Source organism: Micropterus salmoides, unplaced genomic scaffold, assembly GCF_014851395.1.
Source record: "Micropterus salmoides isolate LMB-PRFRI ecotype aquatic unplaced genomic scaffold, ASM1485139v1 Ms_hic_scaffold_2, whole genome shotgun sequence".
NCBI classification, from domain to species: Eukaryota; Metazoa; Chordata; class Actinopteri; order Centrarchiformes; family Centrarchidae; genus Micropterus; species Micropterus salmoides.
This window is the reverse complement of record NW_024041150.1, coordinates 765473-783081: the sequence shown is the minus strand read 5'-3', so window position 1 is coordinate 783081 and position 17609 is coordinate 765473. Positions and strand designations below refer to the sequence as shown.

Sequence of the window (17609 nt, the reverse complement as noted above, 5' to 3'; positions counted from 1 at the left end):
TTCATAAATAATGCAAATATCAAGATGAGCGTATCACCTGTGATAATATTAAGTGTATTGATTTTGCCCATATTGCCTGGTTCAGCTGCTAACTGAAGGTGAATCCAAAGGGACAAGTTTTACAAACGTGAATACACACTGTAGTGAAACAAAATGAAAGTGCTTCGTTGCACCAAACAATTGAGATAAGAAGTTACAATTTGCAACTCTGATTGTGTAAGCCCTGTGTAGCGTATCTGGCTAACTGAGCATATACTTACCAAAGTGTGGATGTTGAGGGGTACTTTCTGTATTCCATGTATTACACTAGTTAGCCTTAGTCTTTGTGTAATACTATATCAGGGTTGTAATCCTGCATTTGCTTGTTGTCTAGATGTTTGTAAACCCTGGGCTGCTAGGCTTCTGTTTTTAGCCTCACCTGTCTGAGGCTCCACAGAGAAATACGGTTGTCCTTGCAGTATGCTGTACACCAGCCTGGCACTGTTTCCATAGGTGGGGTCATCAGCATCTGTAGCTGTCACCTGTATCACTGACGTACCTACAGGTGAAACATGACAGACAAGTCAGCAGATGACTCTACCTCAGTGATTCGGTTCAAGAACGGTTTGACAAACAACATGTCACAGAGTGTGTGCCGATTCACCTGCCTGCACTGGCTGGATGAGGAAAGGGAATGAAAAACACTTTCAAACACTGCAGCCAAACTGCACTTGTGAGGTTGGTCTACACTGTTATTTCTCTACATTTCATCATTGTCAGGTGGAAACATCCATTCTCCAATTTTGGTGATTTTCATGTTTTCAGTAAAACATTATATTTCAACCATGCATTGACAGAGTTCCACAACCCCTGGATTTATGAGACCATTTCAAAACCCATTGGTTGTCAAGCTCAAAAACAAGGCCTTTTGAAGACATGGTGTTTCCAGTTCGACTGCAGCAATGTACTTCCAGTTAATCTTTGTTAACTGAACTTGACACAGCTAAGCTGAGCAAATAGGTCAAATAAATTAAATTTGCAGAAGTGTGAAATACATTATATTAACTTTGCATAATTGTTCAAATTTCCCTTTTCAGATCTTACTCGACTCACTCAAAAATTCACAACAATACTTCTCTGCTGTGTGGTTTTTGGCAGGGGCGTTCCCAGACTCTTGAAACATTGGGGGCTTAGCCCAGCACAGAAATCTTTCATGTTTTAACCCACCCCACCCCCCATTGCCGGCTACCCAAAGTATGTCTATAAAGCAACAGTAAATTTTATATATAGCCTACATTTATTATGTATTTTTTTTATATTATGTACCATTTAATTAATTAATTATAGAATTCAGTTAAGAATTATTTATTGACAAAATATTCAAGGGGTTTTCCCCCAGAAGATTTTGAGCATTAAACACTTAATTTCCTGAATTCTGGAGACATTTTCTGTACCAATTTTATTGTTTTCTAAAGAGGGAAGTACAAAAGTTAGGTAGCAGGTGGCAATTCAGAATATAAGAATGTAATGCAGTAATCAGTTTTTTTTAAATTAAATAAATTTTTTTAGCTTTTCTATATATCCGTTATTTTCGCGCATTTGGCAAATTTTTTTGGCCCACAACACAAGAAACAGCTGAGCAGAGGTGGAGGGAGTGGGTGCTGTAAGAGATGTGATGGGCCAGCCCAGTATAGGCCTTTGCTTTCTGGGCTGATCGTTGATCCATTTTTTAAAAACAGTTATATATTCTTTGACTATTATTTGACTACTCGATGAGACGAGCGCACTGCTCTTCATCAGAGGAAGATAACCGAAACTGAAAACACTTTTGATCAGACAGAAATATCACCACAATTCCACACTAATGTTCACTTCAGCACCTCTGATAAAGTGCAGATCACATCTGCTTTAGAGGGAATGAAGCATCCTAGAGCAGAGAGACAAACAGAGCGACAGGTGTAAGTGTCACGGTTAGGTGTGTCATGATATTCTCTCCCTACTTTGCGGTGACTGTTAACCGTTTGTGTAGCTATACACTGACTAGACACTGACCGACAACATTTATATTTAAATGTATTGATTACAGTTTTGCTAGGGACAATTCAGAAGTCGCGGATAAGCCCTGAAGCTGTGAGCAATGCGGTCTCTCTGTCTCTCTCTCTTCTCTCGTGCTCATTCTAAACGCAGGCGGGCTGAGTAACGGTAAACAAAATGCAGCAATATTATTGCGAGTAGCCTCCGCTCTTTGAAGACCTGCTGCATCATGAAGATTATTGCATGTCATGGAAAATATTTTCGTTGCTGTTGTTGATTTACATTCGGGGCTACAGTCAAAACATCCGGGCTAAAGCCCTGGAATATGACCAGGCGACGCCGATGGTTCTTGGTGGGCCAATTCTACAAATGCCAACTTGTATTATTTATTTAAAAGAAGAGTGCAATCATCAGCAGTTTAGACCCACAGATGTACGCATTTCGTCGTCTCCTATAGGCAACGAAAGCAATAGCAGCTTAAGCCACCCGACATTTGCACCACCTGCAGTTTTGTGTTTTTATTGACACATTAAACACCATCAAATAATGCATAAAAAGAGATTATGACATATTAATGCATTTAAGTGCATGTAAAATACTACCACCATGTCAAGATCACTGTCAATTAATGGATCTTTCAGGTTTCTTTCTACGTACATGACTATGACTTAATCTTTTTAAGTCAGTTTTAAAGGTCTAAATTGCTACTTGTTGACTTTTTTTTTTCTTTCTTCTTTGCACAGTTACAAATGTGTTGGTTTAGGTGGCACAAGTTGGACTGGAAGCGCAACAACTAGGTGCTGAGTCTTTGCAACTGGACGATAATGGCTAGGCCACAATGTGTTTTTGCAGCTCAACTACTTCCCAATCTTATTTTCAGATCCATGGTGTTTGGATCTTTCAGTTTCTAGTTGAGGCTACACACACCACTATCCTACTCCGTACAAAATCCATTGGGTACATAACTGTAATCAAATTTCATTCAACCTTTGTCTCAGTGTGGCAGCTACCTTAAGTGTGCAGGGTAAATTACCAAGAATGTTAATTTGAAAGACACTGCCTTCTCTTTCTGTTCTAATTCTGACATCCACGAGGGAACATGGACCTAGTTAGTCAAATTGCAGTTTTTCGGTCTGTTCCACTTCGGTGTTTGAGGATGATGGCAGCCGGTGGCCCCTCCCTGTCCGACATCTGTATTCAGGTTTCAGCTTAAGAAGCGGATGGGTGAAAAAAGCCTTAACAGAACTCATTCAGAAGACCTTTCAAAAGTTCTTTATTTGAAAGTCCAGTCCATTCAGAGTAGGGATTTCTCTGGCTCTCAGAGTATCACGCAGCACGACTGCCAGTGTGGTTTATTTCAGGTCAGCCTCGAGGGGTTGAAGACTCTCCAAGACCACATAATATTAGGAAAGAAAATCTATCAAGATCAGAAGCTCTAGCTCTCCAAGTAGTGACACTCTTAGGAGATGTTAGAAGCTCTTGCCCATACCAACCTAGTGCTAAATATTTCCTTGCTTCTGTTTCTGGTTGAGCCCAAAAAAAAAAAAAAAATTTTACTTTAGGCACATGTAAGAAAAGAAAGAAAAGAAAAAGGGGCTTTTTAGGAGCTGAATTTGTGAGCTAATGCTACGGTCTGTTTTCCACTTCTCAGTCACACTTCCTTTGGTCAGATATCAGTGATAATGAATAATGTATGAAAAAGGCTGTTTAGCAGACAAACAACACTGACGGTGAACTCCATCAGTGACTTCATTAACAAACATCACTCAAAATGCAATGGAGAGCTTTTGTGTACTAAAAAGATTGAATTTGATTATCTCTTCTGAATCACTGTTGTCATATTATATTTGATACTTGGAAAGAAAACAAATCTACTGGCCAGTTACACAGATAACTCTACTTAAGACAGGGGTAGGTTTAGTCACAAATAACTAAAACTATTTATTTTATTGTTGCAACCACAGAATCATCTGTCCTTAGCCAAAACTGTGATTTTTGAATATCGTTTTATATATCAATCAGTGGACTTGTTCTAGTTGTGATTGAGGGTGAGAGGCTGTTCTCAAATAGTATCCCAGACACAGGAAAACAAAGATCCGTGTGGGTACATGAGACCTGCAGAAAGAGGAGAAATCATGGGGAGTAATGTTACCACCAGGTGGTCTAAGAGCTTCGCATGGATGATGTTCGGTTCAAGGCTTATTTTAGGGTGAGTTGGGGACAATGTGCCATCAGTTGTCATCACAAACATAACCACTAACTACAGGGAGTCCATTGGTCTTCTCGAGCGGCTGAGCAGTTGATTGTCGTAGGTTGTTGTTTTTGTTTTTTATTTCAACGCTATATTTTTGGTTTAGCCGCCTGTTTATCGTTGCCTCTCACTGCAAAAATCACACTCTATCTGATCGCTACTTTAGCTTCCCCTCCTGTCCCCTTACCCTTTCTTTTTACTCACCAACGTTGGACATCTCAGGCACCCTGGCATAGTACGGCCCATGCAGAAACTCAGGAGGATTATCGTTGATGTCTTGAACTTTCACTATGAACTCCGATGGAGGCTCCAGAGGCTTATTAGTGCCTCTGTCCACGGCCTGGGCTGTTAAAGTGTACTGGGCCTGCTCCTCACGGTCCAGAGTTTTTGTAGCATGGATGTTGCCTGTCTTGTCATCAATAACAAAGATCGTTCCCGCACCTTCGCCGGACAGGATATACTTGATGTTGCCAATGCCTGAGTCTACGTCTGAGTGGAGCTGAATTAGGACGGGGGGATGAGGGCGAGAGACAATAAGAGAGTGAGACAAACAGGAAGGAAAACTTAGACAAAGACATAATTGCAAAGGCAGGACCTGACGGGGGCTGACAACATCTGGATTTCAGATGTCTGTTCATCTGACAGAACTGGAAAACATACTTTTTGGCTGCTTGGCAGATGTGATGTGAGGCTTCATTTTTCTCAAGGCTACAAATTAAAGAAGGTGAAAGGCTGAGATTGACAAGGTAGTAGATGTGCCGTGTGAGACAGGCAAACACTAACAAGAAAAAGATTTAAACCGTTGTCATCAAAAAAAAAAGTGAAGAATGTTCAACATTCAATTAAATGCTTGTTCTTCCTTTACAACCCCTAGACTATGAAATATGACGCATTGTAAACATCATTTGTTGTTTGTTATGAAAGCCGCTGCTCGGTTTGAGTGATGTTGTTGTTGTGGAGGAGTATCACCAATCATCTTCACCCTTGAATGTGAACATGACCCCTCTCTCTCTCTCTCTTTCTTCCTTTCTATCTCTCTCTCCCTCCTTGATAAATGTGAAAAGTGCTTTTAAATCCAATTGGAGTGAATCACCCCGCATGCCCCTGCCATGACTGTCAGTGGAGGGCGGTTTGGCTATGAATGAAACCGTCAAATTTTAAATAGTTATTTACGTACTAATTCGTTTTGACTCAGGAGAAAGGTTTATGTAAGGACACTTTATTAACTCACGCTTGATTATACTCACCCTGCCCACCAGCACTGGGTCAGGTCCCGTGTACTCTTCAATGACGAAGAACTGATTCCAGACCCATCCTCGTTTGGACCTGTGGAGTACCTGCCCTTCCTTTCCTCCCCTCTGTCTGTGTTTATGCAGCGAAATGTGACCTACAATCACAAAAACAAACATACAGATACTAAATTTTTCTATTAACCACTTATTAAACACATGTATTGTGGGCTTTCATTCAAATTATTAAATGGTTAGAAGCAAAATAAAAAAAGAAAGCTCATTTAGGTCACTATGTTGAATTAATTAATTATCACCACTACTGCAGTTTGTTTTCTGAGAAAATTTTCAATAGACTGAATCCAAAAGTGGGTGGGAAGCAGTAACCTCGTGAACGGAGAGGTCCACTTTTGAATTATGGGTCACCAGTTCATATCCCAGCTGAGAAAATGTGGGTGGCTGGTGTGAACGACACACGTTTCAACAAGCAGTTTTTTTAGGTGGCTCTTAGAAAGGCACTTAACCTCTGTTTGTTGTAGTGCTGCTTCTGAGTTATTGAAATGAGCAGGCTGTGGTTGCACTGAGGAGCTGCCATGTGTGAGCATCTCTAAAGGAAGGGTGTATAGATGGAAAGGAAGGTAAATATTGTCTATGTGAGTAAAGGTAAAACAAAAAAAGGTAATTGGATAGAAAACATGAAGTCATTGAAGACCTGTTTATCCAAACCACCTTGGGAGATTTTTAGAGTAAGAGATCCCATTGTGGACAAGAACCTGCGAATGTAGTGATTTTCCAGTTCAGAAATGTGAATGGAAAGGGACCTTCGCTCAGGTTAACATTTGTTTCACAGCTTAAATCTGCTTGGATCTATGTACAGCAGTTGTCAAAAATGACTGTCTGGTCTCTGAGGTACACGCCGACTCATGGTCACAAAGGCTAAAAATTGAGAGAAGGTCTGTTTTAAAAATGCACAAATATCACAAAAAGGAACTGGCGTGCATGACCGTCTGTGTGTGTTGTATTTCAGAATGCATCACAGTTACTGTTTGAGTATGATTCAGTGAGACGTAGAAAAAAATCCTAGTACATGACAGGTGTTAAAGCCAAATGACAAGGAAACTGTGTTGCTTTTGTCATACCTGGATGTCTGTGTTTGTGGGCCCTCTGATCCAAAGAAGCGTTTCCTTTTCGGGTTCCTAATGCAACGCTACAGAGTGCAGAAACTCCCACCAACACCAGGAAGGCCCTCAGTGGCCCAAGGCCCTGTCGCTTCTGCATTGCCATCTTGCCCAACCTGAGCAGCCGTGCACTTCACTCCACCCCTTACTTTCTGGTTCCTCTCAGCGGAGCTCCGCTCCCACTGAGGTGATATCCTGTTTTAGCTAATGAAATGTTGTTGATGAACTTCCTAGTTCATTAGCTGATATGGGGCCTGTTGGTACGGATATTCATCACCGTCTTTCGCGTCACTGCCTTTCTTCTCCTCCTTCTTCTTCTTCTTCTCTCTCACAGGTCGTTCACGCTCTCTCTCCTCTAATCACAAAGCCTAAAAGAGAGTAGAGGAGAAAGCCGCTTGGTCCATGACAGTCATAATAGTGAAAATACATCATAAGAATATATGCAATTTAACTAATTTACATTCAGTTTAATAAAACATCTGCCTTACAAGCAGATTAATCTATATAAAATCTATCATTCATCCCTGTCTGTTATAGAGGGTAATGTTAATTGACTGCAGTTGGAGATCTTAATAGTTGTTGTGTTGATTAGGACATTGTACTAATTACTGCTGTCTGTAAACTCATTAGCTTTAATTCAATTAGACAGACTGATTCTGTGTGGGAGGTACAGCTCATGTACAACACCGGGTTGCTGTATTGCTCAATTTACAGCTCTTTCAAATACAATCAAAGTAAGGTAAAGCAAACATATGTCATTAAAGACATACATTGTACCGTGACTCTCCCTCAAACCCCTTTACAGTTTGATTAAGGCATCTCTGCCTCTGCAGCGAATGAATCAGCAGAACTAACACAAAATTTGATCCTTACAAAATTCAGTGCGTCTGTCAATAGACCTGACCTCAGAAACTGCTTGCCATTTTAATGAAAATGTCTTGGCATATGCACTTTTGTAAAATAAATTTGATGGGAGCCATGAGGGAATGAATCAAATAATAGCTATTACTACCAACAACTCCCAGGTTTTTTGTCTCTTTCAAACAACCCCTAATGATTTTTTCCATGTCTGACACCCTCATGGTTTTGAAATATTTAAGGTCAGATGATTAGATCACTAACAGAACTTGGTTAATATGTGTTTAAGCTACATACACTTTCTATGTCCCACCATCAAACCACAACTTTCTCCCTAAAACTTTACTTTAAGTGGTTTAACAATGTCACATTACCTCTATTGATGCTACTGTGCGATAAACGACAAATGCTGTTGCTTTTCTTTTTAAGTGTCTGATTACACTTCCCTTAATGTATATGTCAGATATCTCTTTTCACAGCCCAGTGGTTATGGTATATTGATGCATCATTTGCACACAACTGCATCGCCAATGAACCTCTTTAATGGCACCTGACATGGCTGACAGGAGATTTAGGACATAAATGCAGATCCCCCATGTTATCTTCCACATCACTGAAGAGCCAGGCATCCAGACAATCTAATAAATCAATGAATGCCAATACAGCCAAATTAGACTTCAAAATAAAGCCGTTCGTATTCCTAAATCACTCAATACGTGCAAGAAGCAAACACACAGAGTAACCGATTGTGTGCACAAATCCCTTTACAACAGCAACAGATTAATTTTTCCGGCTGTTGCTGTTCAGACAATCTCTCATGGTGTGACTGTCGGGGACGTTTCTTTTTCTTTTCCTTTCTGTATCTCATTGTTCTGATTTTATTTTGTCTTCTGTTTGTTCTTCCTCTGCTTGGGACATACGAATAATGATGGTGTATGCAAATGTGTGTGTATGTGTTTAATATTCAATAGCTCACTAGATGAGAAAATTCCTTCAGGGCTCATTGGTTCCTGCTGACCACATGACCAGCCAACCAGTAAGTGTTGACAGTTAATCCCATACCGGCTCATCATCTGGCTAATTATCCTTGAGTCTTCTGAGTGATGTGTATATCTGTTTGTATTTCTATCATTTATCCGTATAAGCCTCAAAGCCGTTAAGTCTTTGCCACTACTACAGCAAGGTGGCTGATTGACGCGCCATATCTGGGACTAAACTGAAATTATCTTCAGTAAAATTTTGAAGCCAAATCAGTGACAACAGTGAAGAGAGGAAAGAGGACACGACTTGAAGAAGATGATAATTTGCTTAATTTGTAAAGGGCTGATATTATCCAGGTTTTTTCAGTGCCCAATTTGAGTTGAGAATTGGCTAAGAAAGTTGTCACTTTGAACAGAGAATGAGCCTAAACTTCATAAGAAGTGATAAAAAACACCACCACCAAAACATTTAGAAACCCTGGTGTGCACTTGTTGTGCAAAGAGCTGACACCTGCTATGCTGAATCTATTAACAGCCTCTCAAACTGTCATTTATGTGTCAAAAAAAAAGCAAGTCCAAAATAAATTGCTTTCACCAATATCCTGATACGCTGCAACTGGTCATCTGTTATTTGTCTCAAAAGCTGTCAAGTCAAACACATAAAAAACATTAATAATACAATAAATTGATAGCAGCGTACAGACTGACAGCTCAGAAATACTCAGTGTGACTGTGAATATGATAATGCGTGACTTGCTTGATGACAATTAAATGAACCCCGCTGTCAAATTCAAATGAAGCAATTGCTAGAAAACATATTTCCTCTCTGCTTAGTAACAGCAAAACCTGCCTGTTTATTCTTATATACTGAAAGGAGGTAGATTTGGTAAGTATTGACGTGTTAGTTAAAAGCATCATCAGCATTTATGGATTGGGAGTCCTGCACATAGTTTCTATGTTTTTTATGCTTCGGTTGTTTTCTTTTCTTCCATCGCTAATGGCTGAGAGAGAGAGAGAGAGAGAGAGAGAGAGAGAGAGAGAGAGAGAGAGAGAGAGAGAGAGAGAGAGAGAGAGAGAGAGAGAGAGAGAGAGAGAGAGAGAGAGGGAGAGAGGGAGAGAGGGGGAGAGGGGGAGAGGGGGAGGGAGGAGAGAGAGGGAGAGAGAGGAGAGAGAGAAAGAGACAGACAGAAAATGCAACACAGAAACAGACAGTGATAATGACTCCCCAGGGCGAGCATGCCTTTTGGCCAGACCACTTCCTCTGTCTGAATACACGACTCAAGAGTCACATTAGAATAGGGAACAGCATACGTGTGTGTGTGTGTGTGTGTATGTTTGTGTGTGTACTATTCCCTTGGGCTCGGAGCGATTGTGAATCTATGAGTCAAGTGTTGGAAGTGACTAGTGTGATTCATTGCCTAACATTAGAGGGTAACTTGACCCATACTGTGTGTGTGTGTGTGTGTGTGTGTGTGTGTGTGTGTGTGTGTGTGTGTGTGTGTGTGTGTGTGTGTGTGTGTGTGTGTGTCACAGAGGTCAGCTCAGTAGGGTCTAAAAAACAAAAAATGCAGCACGACATGTCCCCGCTGGCTTACATATTCTCACTAACAGACCACGTGTGTGTATATGAATAACTATGACTGTCCATTTGAGTTTGTCTGAATGTGTCTTTAAATGTGTGTATACTTGTGATGGTTTGCATGTGACTGTGAGCGTGCATCTGTGCGCCTGAGATTACTTAGGTTTTTAAGTGGGGTGTTACTATACTGAAACACAGATTTGAATTTCCTGCTTCTTCTCTTCCTGTATTGAGTAAAGTGACAAGTAGGAGAAACCTCAAGTAGTGAGTTGAGATTTTATTTTGTATGATTGGGTCATTTTCTGATATTGACTTATAGTTTAAATTTTGAATGCATCCTGTATTCTCCTTCATCCGTCTTGCATTCCTTTAGTTTGCACCAAAGCCCATTAGGATATAGAACATAATGATTAGCAGTCATCCTAATCGTGTTAAACAGAGAATCTGGGACTGCAGTGAAAGATTGAGAAGGTAAATGCGAGTCTTTTGTTTTTTTGGGTCATGCTCTCTTTCTTCCTCTCTCTGATTGTTTGTCATGCTGTGCCTCTTTAGTCAGAGTAGCTGTAATAGCTACCCAGCTGCAATCGCAACGATTAACTCCAGAACCGAAACACACATTAAAAGCAGAATTTCTCAAACTTCTGTAGTTTTCCTTCATCATATAATTATGTATATTTTATCTTATACCATACTACTTCTTCAGTTCTCTCTGAGATGTGCTTGGTCAAAGGTTGTGGTTTTCCTTTCCGCACTTAAAGCTGAAATCAGATACTTTCCACACATTATCTTCTGTAACGAATAGTGTACAGATGTTGCTTGCTGCGTAATTGAACTGGGCCCTGCAAAAGTGAAAATATCTTGACTCACAAGTTGTGAAACTAATAAAGCAGCTGATGTTGGACTTTGATGACATGATGTTAGATGCTTTGAAACTTTACTGGTACTGTCAACCAGAAAGTGTGGCCTGGTAACCCAGTAAACATGGTATAAACAATGGTGTGGTCGCCAACCATGGTAAATGTACAGGTTTTTATAGTTTACAGTCAGTTCTCCACCCTACAGATTGATGTTTAGTGTTGACAGATGTGGCTCTGATGCTTTTGAACTGCATTTCTGCTGCAAAACTTAAAACCTGGAGTTCAATAAACATGATTCAACAGTGTTATCCATCCATCCGTCCATCGTCAACCGCTTATCCTGTGTACAGGGTCGCGGGGGGGCAGGTGCCAATCCCAGCAGACATGGTCGAAAGGTGGGGTTACACCCTGGACAGGTCGTTAATCCATCGCAGGGCCTCAACAGTGTTATCCCAAAACAATTTGGATTATCATTTCAACTACTGTGATTCTTTTTACTCATTCACTGTCTCTATCTTAGACATGTTGGAGACGTGTTGTGTCTAAGATTCAACCATTAATCAACAATAAGGTTTTGCTCTCCCTTTTTATCCCTCCATCTTTCTATCTTTTAGAACTCCTTGTGTCGGTGTCTCTGTCTGGGCTGTGCTTTCATTTCTCTTGCCCACCTCGAGCCAAACCTCCAGCAGCAGCATTAAAATAACATTGGAAAATGCCTGGATACTATACCGAGGGAAAAAAACAGACCTCTGCTCCAACTCTGTCTCTCGGGGTCAGTTGTAATAAAGGTGATTCATTCATGTACAAATGTGATATATATCCCCGTCTGTCTTGGCACACACGTGTGATTGTGTATGTAGCTGACTGTATGTGTCTTTTCAGACTTTTTCCCCTTGTCTCCACATATTGCCTGTCTCAGGGATGTGTAGGAAAACAATGATATTACCTTGTCTACACCGTTTGTACAACATGTGAGAATTAAAGGAGAATGGTGGAGAGTATTTGGCGCAGCCTCTTTCCTTTTCACTTTGGACAAGGGTGATCATGTGATCTTAAAAAAAGAGACCCGGAGATTTTTATCCATAGCTGAAAGGCTAATTTATGTTAAGATAATGGATGTTGACTGTTGTAAACACTGGGAAAGTGGCTTTTTGACAGTGATAATATATGATCAGTTTTAATACATCATAGCTGACATGACTTTACACAATTAAAATGCTGACTCACATTTTGGAAGTTGCTGTTTCTGTTCTGAATTGACCAACAGTGAACATCAACTGTCCCTAAGCCAGGAAACTAAAGGATTATGTCTGAATTAGCTAAGCGGATGACATGAACACAAAATGGATGTAGAAAGTGTTGTTTGTTCCCACGGCGCAGCCTGAAGGCAACACTTGTCCCTTCTGTGTTCTCGCATCCACTGTATCATCGTTTGTTCCTGCCACATTGGTGTCATTTGCCATGGTGGTGAGTCTGCTCTGACATTAACCAAGATGGCATTGCGGCAGAGAATCATGGGTCGCTGCTTCGTTCAACTTTAATTAATTTGAGGCTTTGAAATAAAAAAGATGCCACAGAAACAAAGCTGTATGTATTAAAACCATAGCAATTGGAATAAACTCTTTAACTTTAGTTTTTACAGGTATTTTGTATGATAGTTATGACAAAGACTGTTACGTTACCCTGCTTTGCCATCGTTGCATCAATATGTTATAAGGCCATTTCTGTTCTGATCTAAAAGAGAGCTATTTACAGTAAACTGACCAGTATGGGTCTTGCCTGAGGAGATGAACTCAAGGACACCACATAAATGATGGGCTATTGCCAGGACAAAACCTGTAATCATTCACTCACACGAGCTCCTCCAGCCACTGGACCCCTCTAGAACCCTAAACACTATTTGAACCAGATGTGATGTTTTATTTTTCCATGTTTATGCTGGGATGAGAAAGGGGGTCATGTGAGGTTTAAAATGAGATTTTCTGTTACTGTAAAAAACCCCTCCTACTCTCTGGAACAAATCCCAGAGCTACTCTGCTGTAGATGCAAATATGTGGGCTGCAAGCCCCCCCCCCCCTTTAAAAAAGGAAAAAAAAAAGATAAGTCTGGTTCCTTCAAGCGACATGTTCTGCAAAGGCAGCTTTAGAAAGATGAGGGATGGATGAAATGAACCAACCAGAGACCAAGAGGAAGGCGACTGACAGGAATAAACACAAAGAGTGGTCAAGTTTCTGTCCAACGAGTGAAATTTACACAAACTTCTGAGATGCTGCAAAGATGTAACCATAAATTGTCATTATTTCTATCTGCTTTGTTGAAGCAAATGCATTAGATTCTAGAAAATTACGAAACAAAACCCGGAGAATAGAGGCTTGATAAGTAGCTATGTTCATCATTAGGTTAGTTATCATTATTGTTATTATTTTGGGAGGAATTATTATATAAAAATCAGTGACTACAGAGTGAGAGAATGAGAAGACAGGGAGGGGTATGCAGAAAACTCAAAGACGCAAAGACAGACAGAAATTCGGTGTATTAAAGTTCACTTTGGGTGTCTCGTTTCGGTGGCCGGCTTTTTGCGGTCTGTTAAAAGCTTAAAAACAGAGCGGTGCTGAAAACAGACACCCAACGTTTAGCTCACACCATGAAACCTGAGGCTTAATTGCCTTTCAATTAGAGGAACTAATAGGCCTGTGTGTGGGGGGGGTGGGGTGGCTGGGTGGGTGGTGAAGCGATTACAAAGAAAGAGCTGCAAAGCTTTCTCAGCATTCGCGAAAATAGGTATTAATGAGAGGCTAGCAACTCTGACACACAAACACAGACCCACATTTACTGCAAAGTTAGCCTTCATTTTGTGTGTGTGTGTGTGTGTGTGTGTGTTTGTGAAAACAGCAGACGTGGGGTCTTGTGGGTGGTAATTAGCACATGAATTTCACTAATGGCTTAACAGGATTCAACAACCTCCACACACACACACACACACACACACACACACACACACACACACATATTCTTCATGTATTATCATTATCTCATTAGTATCTTTTTACATAAAGGAAATTAATTACTGAACGTTGTAGTGATGGTTAATGTCCAGAACATGGAAATCTAAATAATAAATTAGGACATTTAATTATTATGCAATCTAATCATAGTGCAGTTTATGATTATGCTTTATTAGCATTCCTACTTGATCTTGCGCACCTTTTCCCCTGAATCAGGCACACAGTACAAAGCCCAGTCAGAGACACATAGTGAGACTGTGGTCAGAGGTGCATGGTACAGTGAAAAATGTGGTGATGGTAGGCATACACACCCAGTACATGTGTTGGGGACCAGCATTAGTCACCACCTGTTATCCATCTCTCTAAAGGTAATGCACTTTGTGTCATGTGGCCTTGATAGATTTTTGATGGGGAGAAAAGCCTGAAGAGGATCAGTTTCCTCAGTGAAGATGATCTACTTCCTCTTGGGAGACACAAAAGTATCAACCGATGCCCTTGTGTGGAAGAAGCAGAATCATCGTAAGTGAATGTGGACTCTCATAGCTTGAAAGCAGTAAACCTAGTTAGTAAACAGAATTGTGGGCCTTGGAGAACAGTTAGGAAACAAGTCAGTGATTTCAGCGAAAGAGCAGAAAACAAGCTGCACACAGGAACAGTTCCGCTACAGAGAGAGATAATCCTGGAGCCAGTCTTCTCTAGAAGATGGGGCACAGGAAGTGTTCACCTCTTGCTTCATGCCTCTCAGTATTATGATAGCTTTGTTGGATACAGTTTTTAAGGAAAATGTTTTCTGCAGTGGAGGCAGTCTGTTGTTTCATCCTTGATGTGCGTGTTGGTTCTGCTTTGTTCTGCGGACAGTCAGTAAAGTAGACAAATGTCCCTCTACGTATTTTGTAATAAGCTACATCCTTTTTTTTTGTTGTTGTTTGTTTTACATCATCAGGTTTTCACTGTCCATCATTATACTTTTTTATTTTGATACAGATCCATGTGTGAAATTCAAAAGTTATTTGTAGCACAGTTACATTTATCAGAGTAATGATTACAGAAATGTCATTACTACAGTTATAGAAATTAACTGGTAACTTTTTTCCAACTTTATTGGCATAATAAAAAACAACTTGTGTAATGTTTTATTAAGTTGAAGAATGCTAAATAAACAAAGCTGGTAATGAAGAAGACAAACAATGTGCTGACACCACACACAGACTTCATTTGTTGTATTCAGCTAACTAGCATCTAATTAACTGTGCCATGGTTGTGTTTGGGAAGTCTAATTCACCCTCAGCTAAATTATTCAGTTTAAAGTACCTTATTTCATAAAAATAAACTCAGTTTACGCGTGTATTTTTGTTTTGCTCATTTTGATTAGCATCCTCAATTACTGAGAATCACACTAATTTGTATAGAAACAATTTGTGCAATTTGTGGTAAATTATGTGCAATCAGAACAATTTTTTCTGCTAATGAGACAGACATGGCTTTTTAAAATCATTTGGCAAACATGTTTTGTGCTTTTTAATATATTTTTAGTACCATTGTTCTTTCCTGTTTTATATCACTGTGACCATGGTTCACCTCTATAAAGACAGCTGCCTCATAATTTCATATCATATTTAATCAAAGGACGGCTTGGTTGCAACACAACGCCAGTATTTTCCACATGTGAGAGTGTTCTTTGCATTGTTAAACTATTTCAAACTTAAGTATAGGGTTGGGCGATCGTCTCTATTTTCATATCGTCTAATCATGGCTACTTGAGATCAAAGATTGGCAATCTGATCTCCAGGTTAGTTATGTTGCAGCAAGTCAGTGAAATGCCAGCATGGAAGAAACGAGCTTATTAGCTTTAAGAGAAACCACCAGAAACATCTGTAAATGCACAGTAAAGAGTTTCCCACATAATTACCGTGTAACTGTGGCGCCGCGCACACGCAGCAGGGAGCACGAGGGGGCACTCAATAGCAGCTATGTGCAGCGTGTCAACCTTGACAACCCAGCTGTATTCTAGTGTTAACATATCCATCTCTGACATTGACAGTGTTGTGTTAAGAAAATATAGACCAACTTCTCACAGTTAACTTCAATGCATTAGTTTTTCTATAAACACACGGCTCTGTTTAAATGTGTTTGTGTGCCAGAGAGAGAGAGGGAGCGAGCGAGCGAGCAAGCGGAGGTGCTCAGTGAATCTATGCGCCGCGTGTTGCTCCACAATGAATTATTTTACTCATAATAAATTGTATGTGGCAGTCAGCGTTGATATTGTGTCGTGTTGTGTCGCCACAGATAAATCAATGAATGGAAAACACTGCAGTGTGGTGCAGATTCTATAGACTGTTTTTATGTCATCTTAGTTCTGATAGTGAGTTAGTTAAAATCGCCTTAATATCAGCGCATGGAAAACCAATCGCTGATCGTCGTAACAACCCTACTTAAGTACCATTCAAGTTGTCCAGTCAAGCACACTTTCACAGAACTTAATATTGAAATGATCATTTTGGCATCTTTACTGTAACAGAAAGTAAAGGCCTCATCCACTGTGTAGACTGTTGCTAACATCCTCCTCGTATAAAAAGCACAGACTATGAATTTGGGGAAGAAAAATATGTTTTCAGTGCAGTGAAACATAATGACAATGCCAGTAAGGGGGGGAAATGTTTCAGTACAGTGTTTTCCTGATTTGGACTTTGGATTCTTAAGGAAATCCTCTGGGCTGAAAACAAGTTGATGACCGAACCAATAAGCTCTCTGTGTGCTTTCAAATGAGCAGCCGGAATAGACAGTAAAACAACAGGCGAGCTGATGAGATACAGTTAAGCTTGAGGCAAAACAATGTAGCCCCAATTAGCCTGCTGACCGCTGTTTATTGGCTTGCATGGGAATGCCCTGTTCATTAGCATTAACTTTGTGAGTATTAGGCTGTTCACTCCTGACAATCGGAACGACAAACTCCACATAAGAGATGTTCGCAGTTAATTATGACGAGCAATCTCCAAAATGCCAAACACTAGAATTAGTGTGGAAGTGTGGAAATTTAAAAAAAAAAGAGTCAAAGTTGTGTTAAGACTCTGAATGTGGTGTTGGAGGGCGTCCTTAATTAACAAGCCTTTAATTATCCCTCCCTATCTTGCTCTGTCCTTCCCTTTCTGTTGTTTATATTGTCTGTTTCCTTTCTCCTGCTTTATGTCTTTTTCCTCCTCCCTAGATATTGCTCATCCTTTTTTTCTCTTTTTCCTGCCACAGTCCAGTAGGATGCATTGAAGCAATTATAGCTTTGCATTACAGTGTTAGAATGACGCTGTAATTACTGCGGAGGAGTTTTAGAATATACTTAGGAATGGAAAATGAATATGGATGGTCACACTGTGCTGCAGAACATCACAGGTTTTTTTTATTTGTGTGGATCCCATTTGACTTTTTATCTCTCTTTTTGAAAAAAATGGCTCATGGCCTTCAGACACAGCCAGAAAGTTTCTTGCACAGCTATCAAAAATGTCCAAAAGCAATCATCCAGTCTTTTTCATATTTGCACACATCCACACATGTTTAAAGAATGAAGTGTTTCAAAAACAACTCATTACAGTACATCTGCTGAGGTTCAGAGGTCACGGTCACATACACACTCTCCATAACAATAGATTGATGACACTGTCACTACA

At 40.1% G+C, this 17609-nt stretch overlaps 1 protein-coding gene across 3 annotated transcripts in view; it reads right to left on the bottom strand.

Annotated features, from left to right (window-relative positions):
- Nucleotides 1-17609, bottom strand: part of cdh11 (cadherin 11, type 2, OB-cadherin (osteoblast)) — a 90338-nt gene that overhangs the window by 21368 nt on the left and 51361 nt on the right. For all 3 annotated transcript variants that reach the window (XM_038731501.1, XM_038731503.1, XM_038731504.1), the window contains exons 3-6: nucleotides 6633-7039; nucleotides 5512-5651; nucleotides 4469-4763; nucleotides 419-538 (exon numbers count right to left, since the gene is read on the bottom strand). In XM_038731501.1, coding sequence (XP_038587429.1) covers nucleotides 419-538; nucleotides 4469-4763; nucleotides 5512-5651; nucleotides 6633-6777 — 700 coding nt within the window. In that variant the 5' untranslated portion in view covers nucleotides 6778-7039. The remainder of the gene's footprint in view (nucleotides 1-418; nucleotides 539-4468; nucleotides 4764-5511; nucleotides 5652-6632; nucleotides 7040-17609) is intronic.